This window comes from Bolinopsis microptera, chromosome 10, assembly GCF_026151205.1.
Source record: "Bolinopsis microptera isolate Bmic1 chromosome 10, MBARI_Bmic_1.0, whole genome shotgun sequence".
Taxonomy (NCBI): Eukaryota; Metazoa; Ctenophora; class Tentaculata; order Lobata; family Bolinopsidae; genus Bolinopsis; species Bolinopsis microptera.
This window is the reverse complement of record NC_087081.1, coordinates 6,417,321-6,437,315: the sequence shown is the minus strand read 5'-3', so window position 1 is coordinate 6,437,315 and position 19,995 is coordinate 6,417,321. Positions and strand designations below refer to the sequence as shown.

The 19,995-nt window shown below is 36.0% G+C and overlaps 1 protein-coding gene and 1 long non-coding RNA gene across 2 annotated transcripts; one reads left to right on the top strand and one right to left on the bottom strand.

Annotated features, from left to right (window-relative positions):
• LOC134822005 (uncharacterized) lies at positions 1-9,391 on the bottom strand. The gene is made up of 4 exons (XR_010161101.1): positions 9,292-9,391; positions 9,112-9,183; positions 8,241-8,357; positions 1-1,043 (listed from the first exon to the last, which is right to left on the bottom strand). It is a non-coding gene; the product is annotated as an uncharacterized LOC134822005 (long non-coding RNA).
• A 4,316-nt stretch (positions 9,392-13,707) lies between these two features.
• On the top strand, positions 13,708-18,707 carry LOC134822004 (transmembrane protein 192-like). The gene is made up of 6 exons (XM_063832838.1): positions 13,708-13,859; positions 13,996-14,147; positions 14,441-14,544; positions 14,680-14,762; positions 14,948-15,105; positions 16,341-18,707. The coding sequence occupies exons 1-6, from the start codon at positions 13,713-13,715 to the stop codon at positions 16,459-16,461; spliced, it is 765 nt and encodes a 254-aa protein (XP_063688908.1). The 5' UTR covers positions 13,708-13,712; the 3' UTR covers positions 16,462-18,707.
• Positions 18,708-19,995: the final 1,288 nt, after the last annotated feature.

The window sequence follows — 19,995 nt, the reverse complement described above, 5'->3', positions numbered from 1 at the left end:
CTAGCAGTAAGGTTGAAATATAGTACAATCGAAAGTATAACTAAATACCAATATCATAAAACCGTTAATATCAATAATCAAATGTCGAATTCATAGTGCAGCAAAAACAGCAGAGAGATAATCAATGACTTCGTACTCCTGGTTATTGTAGGCTTGCATGAAGGATTCCAGAAGGGAGTCGTACCTTATCCACTTGGCAGCTCTCTGGGGTGGAGGTCTTCTCATCAGCCTATCCGTGATCTTCTGGTCTGTTAGTCCTTGCTCTAGTTTGAGGGCTTCAAGGAATTTCCAGATGGTAGGATTTGAACACTGGACGAGGCTGCGGAAACCATTATGTCATCCTTCTGCAAGGTTCAAAGAGCGTGGGAGACCAGTTAGACAGCAATCGTACTGGTTCCAGGACAGGTGATCGAAGCGAGCAGGTCTGTTTGGTGTTCCCATCCACGTGGACTCAAAGTATAATGTAAAGACATCCATATCTGCGGAGAGGATAGGTCTAACTCTAAGGGTCTGCCATGCGTAGTGGACGTCACCAGGAGGGATGAAAGGTAGAGCTCCGATCCGTTGGAAGGCTTTCCGGATGTCGGATCCAACCACCTGATACTCCGGAACAAGGTCGGAGCGAGCGAAGTTCCTCCATAGAGCCTGTTTGAAGTGGAAGTAGCAGCCATGTAGAGTAGTCCCGGGCCAGACAGCAGTGACACTGTTCCGTAGCCCAGCTTCATAATCGCAAAGGGCGGTGTCTGGATGGAAAGGTCCAAAGCGATCCAGTTCTTCTAGTAGGTTTGTGTAGTGTTCTTGCCGCTTTCCAGGGAGAAGACCAAACGCCAGAGGAAGTCTGTAATTGTCTGGGGTGATTCCATGTACTGTCAGGAGTTGGGTGAATAGATTGGGTGCCACCTTTTTTTGTTTTGTATTGCTGCGCTGAGAGGTGTTTATGTTGGTCGGCAGCTTTCTGCTTCAATTCTGCTCTGAACTCTGCTTTCTTAGCTAGAACTGTCTACTGCCGTAACGGCAAATTTTGTCTTTCGCACGTACGTCTCCTGAGGAAAATTATTATTATTAATAGTCAAACATGAATCATAACACATAGAGGGGGGTTTGGTCGTTGATTACGTAATCAACATTTTCTTTTTTACCCTCTAGAATAATAACAATTTGACAATATTTTAATTCAAAATCCACTCAATTTCACTCTGATAGTGATAAAATTTAGAAATTTATCGAATATCCGGCTATAATAGCAGCAGGGTGTCATAATTATTGGCGCGTAGACAATTTTGCGTAAAATTTTAGCTTACCCAAGCTTTTAGAAACGATCATTACTTGACTTCTGAGTGTCAGTTTCCTATGGAGTCTTGATCATTCAAGGAATAATCCTTCATACTACAGTTCAGTCTAAAAATGAAGTCCGAAAGAATTTTAATTTTGTCGATAATCACGACGAAAGAGAAAAATTTGGATTACTGGACTTAAAGCCTTCGGCTGCTTACCCTGAATTCCGGGATGAGTCCGCCTGACTATATTTTATTGCGTCAGTTAGAGGAGAAAGAAAGCTTTTATAAAATCTATAGTTTTCTATATGTTTCGCTATCGCCTGAAGAGCTGTGCACTTTAGTCTAAAGAATAATTTCAGAAAAAATTCACCGAAAAAAAATTACACAAAATCTCTTACTCCTTCGTAAATCTAACCAAGTATGGAATCGACCCTTTAAATAACGGCCTAAATTATGGGTTTTGAGGTACATCAACACAAAATTCTGAAATTAAGAAATAGTTCAGACGATTATCTACAGACCAGTTTTTGAATTTGGTAATTTAGATATTCAGAAGTAAAGTTATGACCCGGCGAAAAATATTGATTTCGTCATAAAATACACATAAAATTTCAAACACGCCAATAATTCTGACACCCTGCAGTAGTAAGTAGTTTAGAAGTTGCTTGGCCGGATATCATAACAATGATTTCGGCTCATCATCATAGCATGATCAGGGTAGCATGAAACGTAGATAAAGTGTTTTCTAGGAAAATAATCAAGGGGGGGGGGGGGGTCAGGCCATGATTACGTACTTTTGCTGTCAGGAGGGGGGGTTGGGTCTTGATAACGGTTGATTACGGAAGGGGGGAGGGGGGTAAAAATTTGTAAATGCGTGTATTACCGCGCGGCGCTAAAAATCTTTCAAAGTTGTTGACACTTAGGGGTTTTATCAGTATAAACAGATCGCGCTCGCCGCATAAGATTAATCCGTGTTCGTGGAAACATTTGTGTCCGATTTGGAAACATGTTTTTGGGGCCCAGATTGCAGAGTTAGGGCTAAATTTACAGGGTTCTGAAGTGTCTAGGAATAATATCTAAATCTTTTTCTAGCCTGCCAAGATTTGGAAATTTGAAAATAGAATAAGGTACAATTTTTTTGACGTTGAAATGGAGTTCGTTTTAAAACACCACCCCTAAAATGTCATTTCTATATGTGTGATAATTACAAAATGTACAGGAGGCCTGATTTATCTTTTGTCACTAGAACTATTTGTTTTGTCTTATTAAAACATTAAGCTACTTGAAAACATTCACTCACTAAAGGAAGTACCTCAAAACCGTAATCACCCCCTAAAATGTCACGTGCACCACCCCTAAAACTTCAGGTAAAACAGGTTGTGTAGACTAGAATTTCTCTCTGTTGAAAAAAATGGTGGAATTTAGTCAATTTACTTTTTGTGACATTTTGGGGACTTTTTTTTGAATACCCAGAACTTACGGCAAAACAGTAACTCAGTCAACAAAATTAACACCTGTAGATATCTAGAGTTAGATTATCTAGTTATAAACTAACAATTGGCACAAAAGAAATGGATTCAATGTGATTTTAACCTTGTGCAAATTGCATGTTTTAATTGCATTTTTTGGGATTTTTAACATCATCCTGCATTTTGGCAATTTTAGTGACCTGTAGTTAACTAAGCCAACCCAGTAATCGATCTGACCTTCTCTATAGACTAGATTTGACTGCTTTTAGCAAAATTGAATGTCAAAAACTACGGTTTTTGGTACTTACTAGTTTATGGTAAACCTATGATATGCCCCCTAAAATGTCTTTTTTTTCTCCCCTAAAATGTCAAATTTATATTTTGTTCGCATGGTGTGCGATAATAGCTCTTGTTTTGGCACTTGTTAATTATTAACATCAACTATTAACGAAATGTGAGTATGCATTGCATCGGGGGGGTACCAATGGCATAAAATGGAGACAAATGGCATAAAAATCGTCAAATGGCATAGAAATTTCATGGCATAAATGGAAATTTAGCTTGGCCAATTCTCCATTTATGCCAATTTATGCCATTAATTTAGGTCTTCATATTTGACCTTTAGGATGACTTTAGATTCGCAAATACTATTAGTACTTGAATAAGAGACATGTTTCATGCTTTATAACGCTTGGAATGATCGTTAAAGTCAAAGATTCATATGACAAATAACTAAATAAAGAAAATAGAAATGTATTATATCAAATATATACCAAACATTTCACTATTCAAGAATACAAACATTGACAACACAACGATTTTGAATGTCAAGGAACAATGCATCTGATGTATTTGTCTTCGACGAGTAGCCAAACATTAGGAGATCCATTGATTAGGCTATGTTCCTGGCAGTAGTACTTCATCGGGCATGACTTGTAAGAAATAAATCTAACCACTCCTGTTGCAAAGTCCTGCTGAGATTTGAAGACTTTAAGAGTTTCTGTACTGCCAGCTTTCAAAACTGTTGAACATCCGCATTCAGGTTGATTGTATATGCGAACATCAGAAGACACTCCAAACGCGTCCCCCTTGAATCTTGAAAGACGAGATTTTGTTGATAAAGCTATAAAGTGCTTCTTCCTCCATTGAGCGTGAGTGTCTCAAAAGACCGGAAGGATAGTGTTCCATATTTATCTGTTGATATCGTTTCTCCATCATCACAATCATCAACTCCAGGTTCTACCTCATAAGCTAAGTCGTCCTCATCCTCGAGGCATCCAGCTTCATCATCTACAGCTTCCCAAGAAAGTTCTTGGCCATGGACGATTGGCTTCCCACTCCGTTCTTCAGGATCTGCGACTGCGGCGAACACAGGGAAATTGTTTCTTTTCCCTTCTCGAATGCAGTCCCTCGATGCCCTGTCCAGCGTTTTTGCCAACTTGCCTAGGCTTATCATACCACCAGTCCATTTCACTCGTTCTGCTTTCTGGCCTGTAGATTTAACCTTTTTGAGGTGAACTGTAGGATACAAAACTGTACTTTCACGTGCATGTGCAATTGCAAATGTGTCTTCATGTAATGATAAAGCACTGTACACATTCTTTCTCTCCATTCCATGGGCCATAGTTATCGCATCCATATTTCTTGAGCGACCAGATGAAAAAGAAACCCGAATAAATGCAAACAGCTGCTCATTCTGATCACTTCCAAGGTAATAAGTGACGATTTCAGCATTAGGGAATTGCTTCTTCAGCAGAGTTAAATACAAAACAAGACCGTCACAAGTACATATAAGATCAAGGTACGTCTGATTCGTTATGCTGACAGCTGAGTAAGTATTCTCTTGCCAAGTAACGAAAAATGTTTTTTCTCAAACAGTTCCATTTTTATTATACTTTATAGTTTAGAGTCTAATTTGGCTTGATATCAGATCATGTGATATTACATGGCCCCATGGAGAGCATTGCCAGAGCAATTGGCCAGAGAGCTCCATAGAAGTAAGGGGCCTACTCTAGCCAACAGCTCTAATACATTTCCTTCCTCAACTTCATTTTCTTCATCTAACTGCTGCTGCTGCTCAGCAACTACTTGACAGCTGGCACAGTGACAATTGTCTGCGTAGTGTATCTGTTAGCCTCAATTTTGCCTCAAGGAGGGAAAGTAGCCTCAATCCAACCTCACATAAGTTTCGATAAAGTCTCAATAGTCAATAACCTTCGGGCTACAATTATAAGTTCTATAGTGGGCTATAACATGTTTCCGTACATTAAAGTTAAAACTTAAAATGCGGTCGAATCATTTATTAGCCTCATTTTGGCCTCTGCGATTTCTGAAATGTTGAGCTTGAAGAGGATGAATACATTTTTATTGTTGACACATTAGATAGTCACAATACCGAACATACTCGAAAATATACACAAAAGTATACTTGTTAGCCTCATTTCACCCTCTCACAAGGTGGTTAGCCTCATTTTCACCTCGAAAATTTGAAGCTATAATCAGACGGAATTTCATGTGCAACATAGATATCAAGTAACTTGTGAGTTGTTAACCTGTTTCCGTACATTAAAGTTAAAATGCGGTCGAATTTTTGTATTAGCCTCATTTTGGCCTCCTACAAGTAGACTCGGCGATTTCTGAAATGTTGAGTTTGAAGAGGATGAATCAATCTTTATTGTTGACGTATTAGATAGTCACAATACCGAACCAACTCGAAAATATACACAAAAGTATACTTGTTAGCCTCATTTCACCCTCTCAAAAGGTGGTTAGCCTCATTTTCACCTCGAATATTTGAAGCTTAAATACCGATTAAATATAATCCCAAGGAATTTCATGTGCAACATGGATATCAAGTAACGGTACGTGTGAGCTGTTAACCTGTTTCCGTACATTAAAGTTAAAATGCGGTCGAATTATTTATTAGCCTCATTTTGGCCTCCTACAAGTAGACTCGGCGATTTCTGAAATGTTGAGTTTGAAGAGGATGAATCAATCTTTATTGTTGACATATTAGATAGTCACAATACCGAACCAACTCGAAAATATACACAAAAGTATACTTGTTAGCCTCATTTCACCCTCTCAAAAGGTGGTTAGCCTCATTTTCACCTCGAATATTTAAAGCTTAGATCTCGATCAAGTATAATCACTATGGATTATACTTGCAACTTGGATATCATGGACGTAACATGAGAAAGTTCTTTTTTGAAAGTGGTGAGGCTAATTTGTTAGCCTCAATTGTCCCTCGCAGTTAAATCACTCCTACTGAGTCTAGTGAGTGAGCTAGGAGGTCGCCGAACATCTCATTTTAAAGCCGTATCGATTTTCTATACGCATACCAAAAATCAAATGCGTAACTAAAACAGAAATGAAATTACAGAAGTTTTAAATTTTTTGTCAAAAAACGAACTTTTAGGGGTGTTTCTAATGACCAGGGTCAGTACAACAAATAGAGATAAAGGTGGACAGTACTAGTGGGGTGCAGACTATTCGTTATTAAATTCTCAGTTCAAAGTTTTAAAATTTCATATTTCGAATGGCATAAAATGGAGACAAATGGCATAAAAATCGTCAAATGGCATAGAAATTTCATGGCATAAATGGAAATTTTGCTTGGCCAATTCTCCATTATGCCATTTATGCCATTGGTACCCCCCCATTGCATCTTAGGAAAAGCCTGAGTAATTTGATCAGGTTAAAATGACATTTTAGGGGGGATAATTAGACATTTTAGGGGATTTTTATTGCGATTAATAAAATAAAACTAATTCCTTGAGCTGCCAAAGCTTTCCAATATTACCATTAGATGCTAAATATGATGTTTAATAGGCTGGTACCTCCATTTTATGGTGCTTGTAGTCTCAAAGCCAGAATCTGATAAAATGACATTTTAGGGGGCGGCCAGTTGACATTTTAGGGGAGGGTAGTAATATTGAGTAATGTATAACTTTCCATATCTCCAGTCATATGTACAAAGTTGCTAAAATATGTAATTATCACTATCCTAGACCAAAACTGAGTTAATATTAATGAATTCCAGAGTTATAAAATTGTGCGCTTTTTTTCAAAAGTAAAAAATTCGTACAAAGTGAAAAAAATGCCCTTATGGCATCATTTAGATTCAATTTCAGGATGTGGCAGGGTCTGAATGATATTTTTTATGTTTAGGAGTTACAAATGATTAGGTAAGATACTTTCTAAGAAGATGGGATCCAATCAATCAAGAGTGGCGTCTAAGGGGTGGGTGACATTTTAGGGGGGGGGGGGGGTTTACCCGTATATGTCCGTAAACAGAGTTGGATTTGCCCTGGTATAATACAGTGGCTTGAGTACTAACATTTTAAGCTTCCTGTGAAATATTTCTATGGTTCATAGAATGAACGAAATGAACAAAAAATGAACATTCTCCTAGAATCGCCTAAAATGAACTGAAACCGATTGGGATCGATTTATGTTGATACCACGAGTGTCCCTGAGAAGTTTGGTGGGTCTAGCATGTTCAGAAAGGGCTCTGGGCAATGTTTCCATTTTGGTGTCAGAGTAGTTGAGCTCGTGGAAACATTTGTGTCCGTTTTGGAAACATGCCCTTGTAGCCGCATTTATGCCTATTGCCTTGACTGACTTGAAATCGATCTGGTATGGTAGAGGGTCATTTGTACTAATGGACACAAGTTATAAAGCAACATAAGGTCTCCAGTGCTTCATTTTATAGACATTGGCAAAAAACTATTTTTTGGCTCAGCGAACCAAAAATGGCACTGAATTTTGGTAACTTGAACTAGGAAGGTCGTAGAGACTTGAATTCTAGCTTAAAATGACCGCAAACATCATATTTATATACAACTTATAAAGCAATATAAGCCTTTTAATGCTTATTCGTTAAGATATTGACAAAAATCGGTCATTTTGGTTGCACGCGCGGCGTGAGGAAAAATACCAAATTGGGGAACAATTGTTGGTCTTTTTTTAACAAGTTTTGTGCTCAAGTTATTAAAATGTGCTTTGCAGTTGTAGATCGGGTGTTTTCTTCCAATATGGGTTTCGGTATAAATCCGGAAGCACCCGGTTCATGGGTGATAGGGGTTAAGAACCCTAAAATGTCAGGAGATGGGCGAGACAATTGTCTGAATTTGGTTATAAAATCACTCTTTGCTAGGGTTAGCTTTTTTCCGCTACAGCGATCCGATTTCTAACTACTAATCATCCCCCTCTACATCATTCTCTTTTAGATACGTGATTTCTGTAAGTTCTTCAAGGTACATACGGCATGATGTAAAGTCTGGTGGTTACAATTCGATAAAATCAGTACAAGCAAAAAACTGCCCCAAATTTCTCCTCCGAATATGGTTCGAAATTATAAACGTTATTGAGACAATACATTAGGGTAATTTACCACTGAGACCAGATGTAGTGATCTAGATTCAGATAAAGCGAAGAAGGTGCATAAATGAATTAAAAATCGATTTAATTGGCTATCAATTATAATAATTACCAGGCATAAGATATTTTTCCTTCAAACGATCCAATTCCACCACACTGGATTTGTGCTTCATTTTAGCATAGTTGATCTTCGCTTGAAAGATTTCTACGTCTTGTTTCTTCTAAAACCCTGCGGTTAAGATAATTTAAATTAAAGGTTTAGTTAATTGGAGAATTTAAAAGCTTACGAAATTAACTTCGGGATAACTTCTCAACTGCACAAAATATCCAAGTTAACAACCATTTAAATTTTAAGCAATTTAAATGGTTGTGAGCAATTTAAGCGTCTATTTCTTTATCCATGGGAATGTTAGCCTTAGTTTAAGCATTTATTTACGTTCATATAAGGGTCAAAACAAATAATAATATTGGAGTGCTACTAATGGAGCTGTTGTGACTGCCACACCGCACTCAACATAAGAGCTACTAATTTTTTATGTCAATATCAGCATTACCAATCATCTAAGATTCTAACCACCGAATTGTTCCTGTTGCAGATATAAATCTTAGTGGGCTTAGTTAATACTCGAGAATCTGGCAAAGGTCCTGCCTTCAATGATTCTGACCGTTCTGATGACAAAGATAAGCGTTTTTCCTAAGCGCAAAAGGATTTTCCTAACAAAAGCAGTTAACATTGCTGTGCAAAACTTTCTACTTACTAGTCATTTCACTTTCACTGTCAAGTGTCAGGACACGTCATTTTAGTGTCATTTAAAACACATGTCCTTAGTAGGCTGTATCAAAAACCACAAACAATAATTTATTCACCTTCTAAATAGGTGCATTAAGTCATAGGACTCCCAATTGACATTTAAATAATTGTTAAATTGAATTTTTTGTTCAATTGAGAGATTGTCAATAAATAGTAAAAATAGCACAGTTACCTGCATAGTTGACAAGTTCATTAATGTTGTTTCGGTGAACAGGGCGTTCTTTCTCATTCATTTCGTTTCAGGCTGAATTTGATTGTCATTATATTTACGCTTATCTATAATTGTACCAATCAAAATCATGTGAAAAGCTTGTATATGTTATAATCCAAAATTAAGTCTCGCTAGACAAACCATCTGCATCCTGTGAGAGCATCTTTGATTAGAAGATCTTTGGGGTGATCTTGGCAACTCTTTCTAAGCATAGTCTGGATCTATAAACATGTCAGCTTCTTGTGGTGATAGTAAAGTTATAATATTATTATTATTATCTAATCTAAAATATCTAATAATTTAGTTAATTATTAACAGGCCCCTTAACGTGGGCAATAACATCCTCTTTACAAGCTGAAATATATAGTTCGGAATTAATAGTTCAGGAAAATAATAAAGGGTAGAGCGATAAAAATGCATGTATATATCAAGCAAGAGATTAAACACAAATTTTTTTAGCAGAGGTACTGAAATGACTGTTATCTAAAATGAGTACCCTTAGGACACGTTAAAATAGTGCATAAACCATAAATATGTTTGAACCATAAATTAATTATCCGTAGTGGGTAAATGTGTTCACACTTCCATTGGATGATGAGTTAAGTGGTCAGTTGTACAATTGTGCAGTTCCAAATCGGAAAACCAATACTGAAAGTAAAAAACGAGTAGGAAAACAAAATAGTTAGGATAACAAGATCCCATGAAAAAACTGCTGTATCAAATTAAACATTGATGAGACCTGTTAAATTACATGGTTAGATAGCTACTTTAAATAACATTACGGGAGATAAAAGTAAATTACGAACAAAACAGAAAGGATATCGGAACATGGTCTCTCACATTTGTGTAATGAAATGCTTTGCTAATGCTAGCGCTCGATCTGTTATGCCTTTAACCGCGCGCACTGCACACGCCAATTGTCAGAGTGTTTTTCACCACCAAAATGTGCTACTCTTGTTAAATTCAAAACTTTCTTCTCACTGAAAATGCTAATAAATTTTATCGAACAGTATTTTTGGGTAAAAATATTTCCAAATGCGACCATGAAATACCTTTAAATGTTTGCGCGCGAAAATCTATTGTTTGTAAATTTTTAAATGTATACTGAGAAAATTTTTAGAAATGGTTTGTGATTTCTTATGATATTATTATAAAAAGATTTTGATTATAAAAAGTTCTACATATTGTAATGTATTAAAATGCATTATATGTGAGGCTTTTCTTCATATTTACTTGCCGAAATTGCCTGAAACCTTGAAATGTGAAAGAAAAATAAGCATTTAAAATTGAGATCCATGAACCATTTGAATGTCAAAAAGATTTTAAACCAGGTAACTTTAATTTACAATTTAAAACACTTTTAAAATGGCGATGACCCACGTTAATATATAATGGTCAAAATTCCTTATAATATATAAACAGTTTTTATTTTTTAAACGATTATTGGCGGGTCGAAAAGTAATATAAAAAATAAACTCTTCGATATTCAGTATTTGTTAATTATTACCTAAAGACCTCGGTAGTGATCTGAGCCTTGAGTTGTCAAAAATTATAAACACATTCAACATGAACATTAAAAATAAAGGTATGGCGGAACAAAAGGCTAAATACCGCTCAGCAGTGAGAAAGTTACAATAATTTTAAATTTTAAAATAGTATTTTCAATGGGACACAAAACAATCAACATTTTACTCGAATTTTAGTATAATTTGAACCTGAAAAGCGTTTCGAATATTTTATTCATTAGCTGTTATCTTTAATTTATTAAACGATATGAATTAATTCATTACTTGATGCGCGGTTTCGGGTAATGTTGTGCAGCGCGCGGCCGAAATTGTGACAAACAGAAGGAAATAACTCGTCATCAAAATGTATCGCGCGAGAATGTTTTAGTAGACGCGCATGTGACGTCACAAGTGAAGAGCTCGCAGTGGGATTGATTGCTAAAAATCTTGATTGCAATACCTCTTAGTATATAAGTTACAATAACATTTCAGTTTACTGGGCCGCGCTCAGCCTGTCATTCCGCCAAATCTTTATTCGGCGTTATTACATTATTATGTTAATGAACATAATAGCCTGGGGTCCTCAGGTAACATTTCAGTATTATAGACAAAGTCGATCGAAGGCCTGACCTGCCTAGCAGATCTTGACGAGATCAGAGTTTAGTTTCAGAATAGTAAAAACGAGGTAACAAATATAAATAGTATAATATATACGAAGTAATGAATATAAGCTTCTCTCCGAGAGTTTAGTAATTTTGGAATGTATAAATATAAATTTGTTTCACGTTGTATCACGTGGTGACCCCCACTGTCGCTTCACTGTAGAGTTTCTACGATACAGGGGGAGCCGCGCACACGTGCGCGGCGGGTCATACCCAGCAAACCCTACCGGCCGGAGAATATCTCCAAAAGTAAAATAAATAGAACCTTCCGGTTTTCAACAAAATGTCCGTCCCGTAAATTTAAAGGAGGCTCCCCAGGAGCACAATTGGGGACAACTTAGATTCTGAATTAAACCGAACTAAACTAAATGCAGCGTGTGAAAGGTAAACTCGATGTGACGCGCGACGCCAAACGTGCTGTTGAAAATCTATCACCTTTAGCAAGCCCAGCAGGCGGTAAGGTTTTTTGGATACAACGTATGACAAGTTTCACGTTGGTTCATGAAAATTTAAAAAATTGTTCTAAATTTAAGATTTCTGCGCGTGCGCACAATCTGCTGTCACGTGCGCGCCATTTGCAGCAGTTACCAGCAGTTATAGCAGCCTGCAGCAGTCAGCAGCATGAGCAGTTAGCAGCTGCTAACTGCTAGCAGTTAGCAGCAGTTAGCAGCAGTTTCTTTGCACTTTAGTCTCCCTGCGCAATGGGGCCGGGGTCACGACGTGATACAAGGTAATTTAATGCTATTTAACACGGGCAAATATTTTCGAATACCTTTTACTGTGAAATGTGGAAATAATACAAAGGAATACAAGGAATACAAGGAATACAAGGAATACAAATTTAAAATCTTGAGCTACAATAGTACTAGTAACTGTTAAGATAATAACAATATCATAAGATTTGAATTTATTATATTAATATAACTTAACTAAAGTGAAAAATAAAGATTTGACATAGAATATTTTGTTTTCAGTCGCCTTGGTAATGCTGTAATGCTTGAGCCAGGTCACTTTGCAGTTTGCACTCGTCGTTGCGCGAAAAGAAACAAAAGCGGGTACAGTGATTTTCAGTGTTCACTGTTCATGTACTGGCCAGAGAGTCAACAAATTTCTTGCGGTTGTTAAAACACGTAGTGGCAAACCTAGCAACGACTCTCGTGAGGTGGACTTGACTTTCGTTCGTGATAAGTTCAATGATTTCACTGTTGTTGCTGATGAATTTGAGGACGTTTGCTCCAGGGATGACATTGTGAACAGAATAAGATGTCGCAGACGGTTTGATTGGATTTGATATGAGTGACTGGATCTTGTCTAGGACTTTTCGCCTCGATGCAGCGTTAAGATCACAATGGTTAAGGAAGTGATCTTCATTCTCAATAATACCAGAACCTAAGACTATATTGCACCAGGAGCATATTCGCTCGTCACGAGGAGTTTGATTATATCGGCCAAGTTCAATTTCGAGTCGATGTGCACTGATCCGCAGTCTTGTGATATTAGCACGGTCTGCATATTTAATGACACTATCTAGGTAATACTCTTTGTTAAATTTGGATTTTAGGTCACGATAAAATTCTAATTTCCGAGAAGTGTTGATACAGGACCCCCAATATTCTCTAAAGTTACATTTCAAAGTTTTAGTAATGACGTGTGGTGTGAATATTTTACTCCCGATGGGTTGTGTTGATTGAGGAGGAATTCGTTTCTTGAAACCGTTGTGAATAAGAAAGTCCTCTTTTGGTGGTTTTGCGATACTCGGGTTTCTTTCGAAGTAACTTGGAGTGATTGTTTTTGAGTGTGCGGTAGGCTGTGACATGATCGGTAGAGAATGAATTAAACGCAGAAAAAAAATTAAATTTTAGGTGCGCGGCGCCGCTCATTTTATCATCAATTTACACCGTCGTATGAAAATCGAGCGCTGAAGCAAATATTGTTATCTTTTCACAAGAATATCTTGGAATTTTATTAGTATAAGGATGTTGCATTTAGTACTCCTTTTGCCTCAACACAAAAAGCGGTGTCTCAGAACAATTTTGAGTATTCATCCTAAAAAACCTGTGCCAAGTTTCATGTCATGTCCTAGTCTCACGAAGTTGCCAATTTGTCCTTGCAAAACACGAAAGTTGAGGTTTATCTGATCTCAAAAGATGCTTCAATACAGGGTGGGCCTAAAGTCAGTGTGCATACGTTGGCCATATTAGCTCAGTCACCTAGTGCTTAATTCTTTAATTGTATGTTGCAAATAAATAGTGGTGACTGGTATACATTTTTTAATCAATTTGACTGCTCAAATTAAGATACCTTCAATCCATTCGATAGAAAATGTAGTTGTTATAGAATTATGTTTTTGAATAAACCGTATTCATGAGAAATCATCATTGATTAGGCAGCAATCATGGATGCTAGTTTAGTGGAAAACATTGAGGCCCAGCTTGAGAGCTCTCAAACTGGTTCAACATTAGATCTCTCTCTGATTGGAAAAGGAAAAGAATTTAGAAAACTACATGGTTACATTGCCTCTCTGTTTATCATGGTGTTAGTGGTAAGACCTTAACGGTTTCTAATTGATTGTTTGCAACTCGAATTAGAATGTTGTAATTAAAATGAACAATGAACATCAAGAAAAAACATTCTCACATAATTTGATCTTCGATCACTTTAGCAGAAATACCTTCCAGGTTTGCCAGTGTACTATTACTGTATTAGTACAAGTTGATATCATTGACTTCAATATAAGTATCGCTCCAATAAAGTCAGCTCATTTTCTACCCTTCCACTTTCTCCTGGTACTGCAGAGCTTTTGTTGGCTTGTAACTGCAATTTTAGACAGGTTTGTGAATTATAATTTCTTTGTACTTGTATCTATCTGACTCTCTCATAATATGGGGTAATGGTAAAACTGAGAAGATTTTTGTAGCAGTGGCACCTGGCTGGTCCTTGAAACTTAAACATGTTTTTTCTCCTGATTCTGCAATTTGCAATGTTTAATTTACTGCAAAGTGCAGTGCTTGGCAATCAAACTTCTGTGCATAATTCATCATGCATCACAGTTTGTCTGTTTTAATGCTTAAACTTTAATTTTGAACATTTAAAAGCAGGTAAGCAGAGACAGTTTTCTTTCAGGATAATACACCGCATGTCAAGCAAGCATAAAAGACATGGTTATGTCTCATTTTATACCGGCACAAAGTTCATGAGACGGCTGCCTAGCTATGTTATGTCTTCAGGTGACCTTTCCTTCTTTACCCTCACTTGTAAAACTCAAACATAACTTACCATACTGTGCTGTGGTAATTTAATTTTTTTCAACTTTTCTGTGAAATTTATGGTATTGACAATATAATAACTAAATTCTACTGCAGGTTGTGCAATTAGTCTGTTAGTGGCTGGTTTCTGGGGTGATACCTCACCGCCCTGGAAAAAAGTTACTCCTCAACTCTTCATGGTAAGATTTATATTTAATATTCTAGATCCATTTGTGGTAATTTGACAATGAATTTTCGACCAGCTTATAATTGATTCTAATGATGATGGTTTAGATTCCTAAATGTTGGGGTTAACATTTCCATTAATTTTGGATCAATATGTTTAAAACCTCAGTATGACCTGTAACATGGTAACTTACTGCAGGTAATAATCTCAGTGGTACAGACAGTAATCATACTACCAGTAGTGTTTTATTATGTCACCACCGTTATTAAGTTCAACAAATCTCACATTCTTCCCGATATGGAGAGGTACCTGAAAGAGAGTGCGTCTCCAATACAGATACAAGTTGGTCTCAGCAGGTCAGTAAAACGCAATACCTTTCATATCATATTGATTAATTAATTAATATTATTATATCAATTATCATATCTCATATTAAAAACTACTCGTCCTCAGTTTAAATTTTATAACATGATTATAGAATAGAGTAATGGGTGATGGTAGGTGGGTTATTCATTCTTTGCCCATTTGTCAAGGCAGAGAGCTTAAAACGAGGGTGTTGATGAAATGAAGCAGTATAGTATTAATATAATATCATAGGCCTATGAAATGTCACTTTCCCGCCATTTCCCACATTATTTCTAAAAATTAAACTCAGAAGTCAGAATATTAGTTAAAAACTTATCATTAAAAATGCTTCAATAATAACTCGGAACGTTACACATAATATTTGTATTGAGTAATGGCCTTATAAGTACATATCATATAATGAGCCTGTATTGTCTGAGGAGAAAGGGTGATCTGTGATCCACCAAACTCCAATATAATCTCTATTACAGAGAACTGGTGGTGTCGTGTTATTGTGTCTTATGATTTGATAGTTCTTTCATTCAAATTTCTGATTGTTTCTGAATAGACTCAGTGAAGACAGATTCTAATGGAAATGTATAGCTGAATAAATGTATCGACATTTCTACGTCATACTCGTATTCTCAATAAATGTAATAGATTTGTAGTGTTGTAATTATATTATAGAGAACTATAACATTTCGTAATGTTACTATTACATTAATTGTAATATAGCTATTATATTACGGCAACACATAATGACAACTCCGAGCATTACCTTCCAAAGAAATGACAATGAAGAGAAACCCACTGTGTACTATAGCGCCATGTGAGCATGCATTCTGAAATTAATTGTAAGCTTCTTTAGAGCAGTGAAATGTGTGTTGAGGTTGAACACGATGGAGTTACAAAACGCAAATTTATGTTTAATATGGAGTTGTTGATAATTTTTGAGTACTGTGGCTCCAAAGATGGAACGTTGATTCTCAGTTAATATCTGGCGGATATTCAGCATTCGAATGGTGTTATTAGATTGTTAATACTTTAATAGATGATTTTTCAATTTCATTTTTACAGTATCTACATTCTACAGTGAAAAAAGTTTGAAATTGGCGGTTGAGATGAGTTTCTCTTATTAAAATACACATTATAATGAATATAGAACACTATTTTGAGTAGTACAATCTAACACTTTAATGGCTTTTAATTCTAAAAATAAACTCTAACCTGAACATCTTATCAACAGGTCACATCAAGAACTAGAGATAACAATAGATAAGCAAGCAGAGATAATCCAGAGCCTGCAACATCACAATCAGGTCCTAGCAAGACGGATCATGTCCTTACACAAACAGATAAAAGCTTAAACACAAGGAAATGTTTTGGTTGAACGTTTGTCCGGCGGGAGTAAAAAGGATTCGTAGAAATTTTATCATTAGTTTTCCTAACCGCTTCAAGTTCATTACAAGGAATGAACAGTAAAAAGATTAAGATACTAATATGTATTCTTTAGTTTGATATATTATATTATTAATCAACTATATACAGCAAACACAAGATAATAGGAAATAAATCATAAAATCGAGTGGCCGAGTAGTCTCGACTCACCCATAGCTTCTCCATAAGCGTCTATCATGAGCTTTGTACACTAAATCGTTGAAATTACTTAAACTAAATCTTTTATTTACAATCACAATAATATTCTTTGTCATAATGACTTTTAATAATAAATCAAATAAATTTGAACGAGGTCTGCCCCTCCTTCCTTTGTAGTCAAGACATCCTAAACATGCAAATCTAAAAGATAAGAAAGCGGGAGTGTCGTCACCGCTTCTGAGAACGTGCCCAAGCATCTTCCATCGTGCTTTCTTGATCATTTCAGTAAGGGGACTGACATTACATCTCTTATATAAGTTCTCGTTACTGATAACCGTAGGCCAATAGGTGTTGATTATCTGTCTCAGATGCTTCCTTTATATTATATGATATAATAATTATACATATCGTTGAAGTAAAAGTTTGTCTTCTGTTAATTCTCTTCCGGGCTCTTCCAAGTTCCAGTTCTTCACTCTGTAATTTGTTACATTAATCACAATAAAATTGTGATGACCTGCTCGCAGTTACTTTAAAACATAATACTATATTTAGGTGGGAGATGTAATGCATATTGCACATGTGACTTGGTAACTTGCCATCATCACTGTGACGATATTCATACATTGTTTTACAGTCTGTTCAGCTACTCACCATTACTGAGTCACTGACTTGCTATATATAACTGAAGGTTCACCACTATTTCCTGATACAGTAGAGTCTACATTGTACTTGCAGACGGATTGTTTATTGCTTTTTTGTCGTGCATATACTTGGTATGATTGCAATGTTTGGTATGATTGCAATATTTGGTATGATTGCAATGTTTGCTTGATAATGACCTTATTTCAAGATTCTAATTCAGCTAGGAAAGAGGAGCCTGGGCTAAGAGCGACCAGTGTTTTACTCCAACTTTGTTCACTAAACACAAAAATACATTTGGATGATAACTTATGTATGTACTGTTTGGGGGGTAGACATACATCTGATTAGATTAGAATGCTTCTGAAAGTCTGAAAATAAGGTAGCCAGTACAGCAGAGTGACGTCATGTTTTTCAAGTTGGTACCGCACCTTCTGTAGTAGTACACACCTCGTACAAAATTAAATAATCTCTAAAGTGAAACGTAGCCTAGCTGCACTGGGTGTGATTTCTTTCAATTTTTTTCTGATTTCTTTACGTTTTTAAAGCAAGCTCTTAGTTCATCTTTTAAATTATTGTTTATAATGATTGTGGTAGTCAACTCACAACCTGGCCACAATTACGTAAGTGAAATACCGGGATTCAGGCAACATGTTCATTTGTAGTATGTTGGGAATGTTTGGTGAAGTAATTACGGAAGTAAAATACCGGGATTCAGGCAACATGATCATTATAGTATGTTGGGAATGTTTGGTGAAGTAATTACGTAAGTAAAATACCGGGATTCAGGCAACATGTTCATTGTAGTATGTTGGGAATGTTTGGTGAAGTAATTACGTAAGTAAAATACCGGGATTCAGGCAACATGATCATTATATTATGTTGGGAATGTTTGGTGAAGTAATTACGTAAGTAAAATACTGGGATTCAGGCAACATGTTCATTGTAGTATGTTGGGAATGTTTGGTGAAGTAATTACGTAAGTAAAATACCGGGATTCAAGCAACATGATCATTGTAGTATGTTGGGAATGTTTGGTGAAGTAATTACGTAAGTAAAATACCGGGATTCAGGCAACATGTTCATTATAGTATGTTGGGAATGTTTGGTGAAGTAATTACGTAAGTATAATACCGGGATTCAGGCAACATGTTCATTATAGTATGTTGGGAATGTTTGGTGAAGTAATTACGTAAGTAAAATACCGGGATTCAGGCAACATGTTGATTATAGTATGTTGGGAATGTTTGGTGAAGTAATTACGTAAGTAAAATACCGGGATTCAGGCAACATGTTCATTATAGTATGTTGGGAATGTTTGGTGAAGTAATTACGTAAGTAAAATACCGGGATTCAGGCAACATGTTCATTATAGTATGTTGGGAATGTTTGGTGAAGTAATTACGTAAGTAAAATACCGGGATTCAGGCAACATGTTCATTATAGTATGTTGGAAATGTTTGGTGAAGTAATTACGTAAGTAAAATACCGGGATTCAGGCAACATGTTCATTATAGTATGTTGGGAATGTTTGGTGAAGTAATTACGTAAGTAAAATACCGGGATTCAGGCAACATGTTCATTATAGTATGTTGGGAATGTTTGGTGAAGTAATTACGTAAGTGAAATACCGGGATTCAGGCAACATGTTGATTATATGTAGTATGTTGGGAATGTTTGGTGAAGTAACCTGCTGGTAATATGGTAGCAAACCAGTGGCAACCTGAGCTAGGGAAGGAGACCTGAAAATTACTTTAGAAATGAATATATAAAGAGTATAGTTTATGTTAGCGTTTCGTTTCCTGCAAGTAAGCAATTTTGATTTGAGTTAAGTTTCACGATTCATATTTCACGTCCGCGTCTGTTAAGTTGTGATTGTTGTGATTTGTCAATAATTTGTTAGTAATTACGTATAAAGACATTTTTCTTTAGCTTGGCTTGAGTTTTTCTTCGCTATTATTTTCAACATTATTATAACATTTTATGATATTTCTGATCAGGATCAGAAAAGTGGGTAAAAAAATAAAATGTTAATACCCTTGAAGAATTGTTATGATTTCCCCAATTTTTTATTAAGTGTTAAATGATATTGTGATTTCAAAATCAATTTTGTTTGATTGACGATGGAGTTGTAGTTTTGTGTGGATACATACTGTATAATTTGCTCGAGCGAATGTTTTTATTCCCGTATTTTAAAGCGTTTGACTACAGTTTATTGGTATCATTGTCTAGTTATTGACTTCCCTCAAGGACTAGAATAAAGCTGTACTAGAAAAGAAATTTTATTTGACACTCTTAATTTTCAATTAGCTAATTGGCCAATTGGTAAACAGTTGTCAATTACTAGGGTGTTGAAATTATTGATCTAAATTGCTTTGATTATCCCTAATTGTCACCTTATATTATTTAAAGAGCAATAGATAGTATTGATATTATATAATAGCTAAACCGTTAAATGATGTTCTTCCTTTGTTAGCTTAACGACTAATTTAATATAATATCATACAATAGTGTTGAAAGTTGTAATACTTTTAAGTTTCAACACGACTGTACAATGAACAACGTATGTGCCGCCTACGTGCCGCCTATCGGTAAATTACAGTACAGTCTTTCCACGCGACCACAAATTACAGATATGCTTTTGTTCGTAATTTAAATAATAAACT

What these genes read in the sequence shown, in the direction of transcription:
- LOC134822004 (XM_063832838.1), top strand. Translation starts at nt 13,713, where the DNA reads ATGGATGCTAGTTTAGTGGAAAACATTGAGGCCCAGCTTGAGAGCTCT. An exon ending in TAGCTATGTTATGTCTTCAG is followed by an intron (nt 14,545 to 14,679) that starts GTGACCTTTCCT and finishes ATTCTACTGCAG; the next exon opens with GTTGTGCAATTAGTCTGTTA. An exon ending in ATACAAGTTGGTCTCAGCAG is followed by an intron (nt 15,106 to 16,340) that starts GTCAGTAAAACG and finishes TCTTATCAACAG; the next exon opens with GTCACATCAAGAACTAGAGA.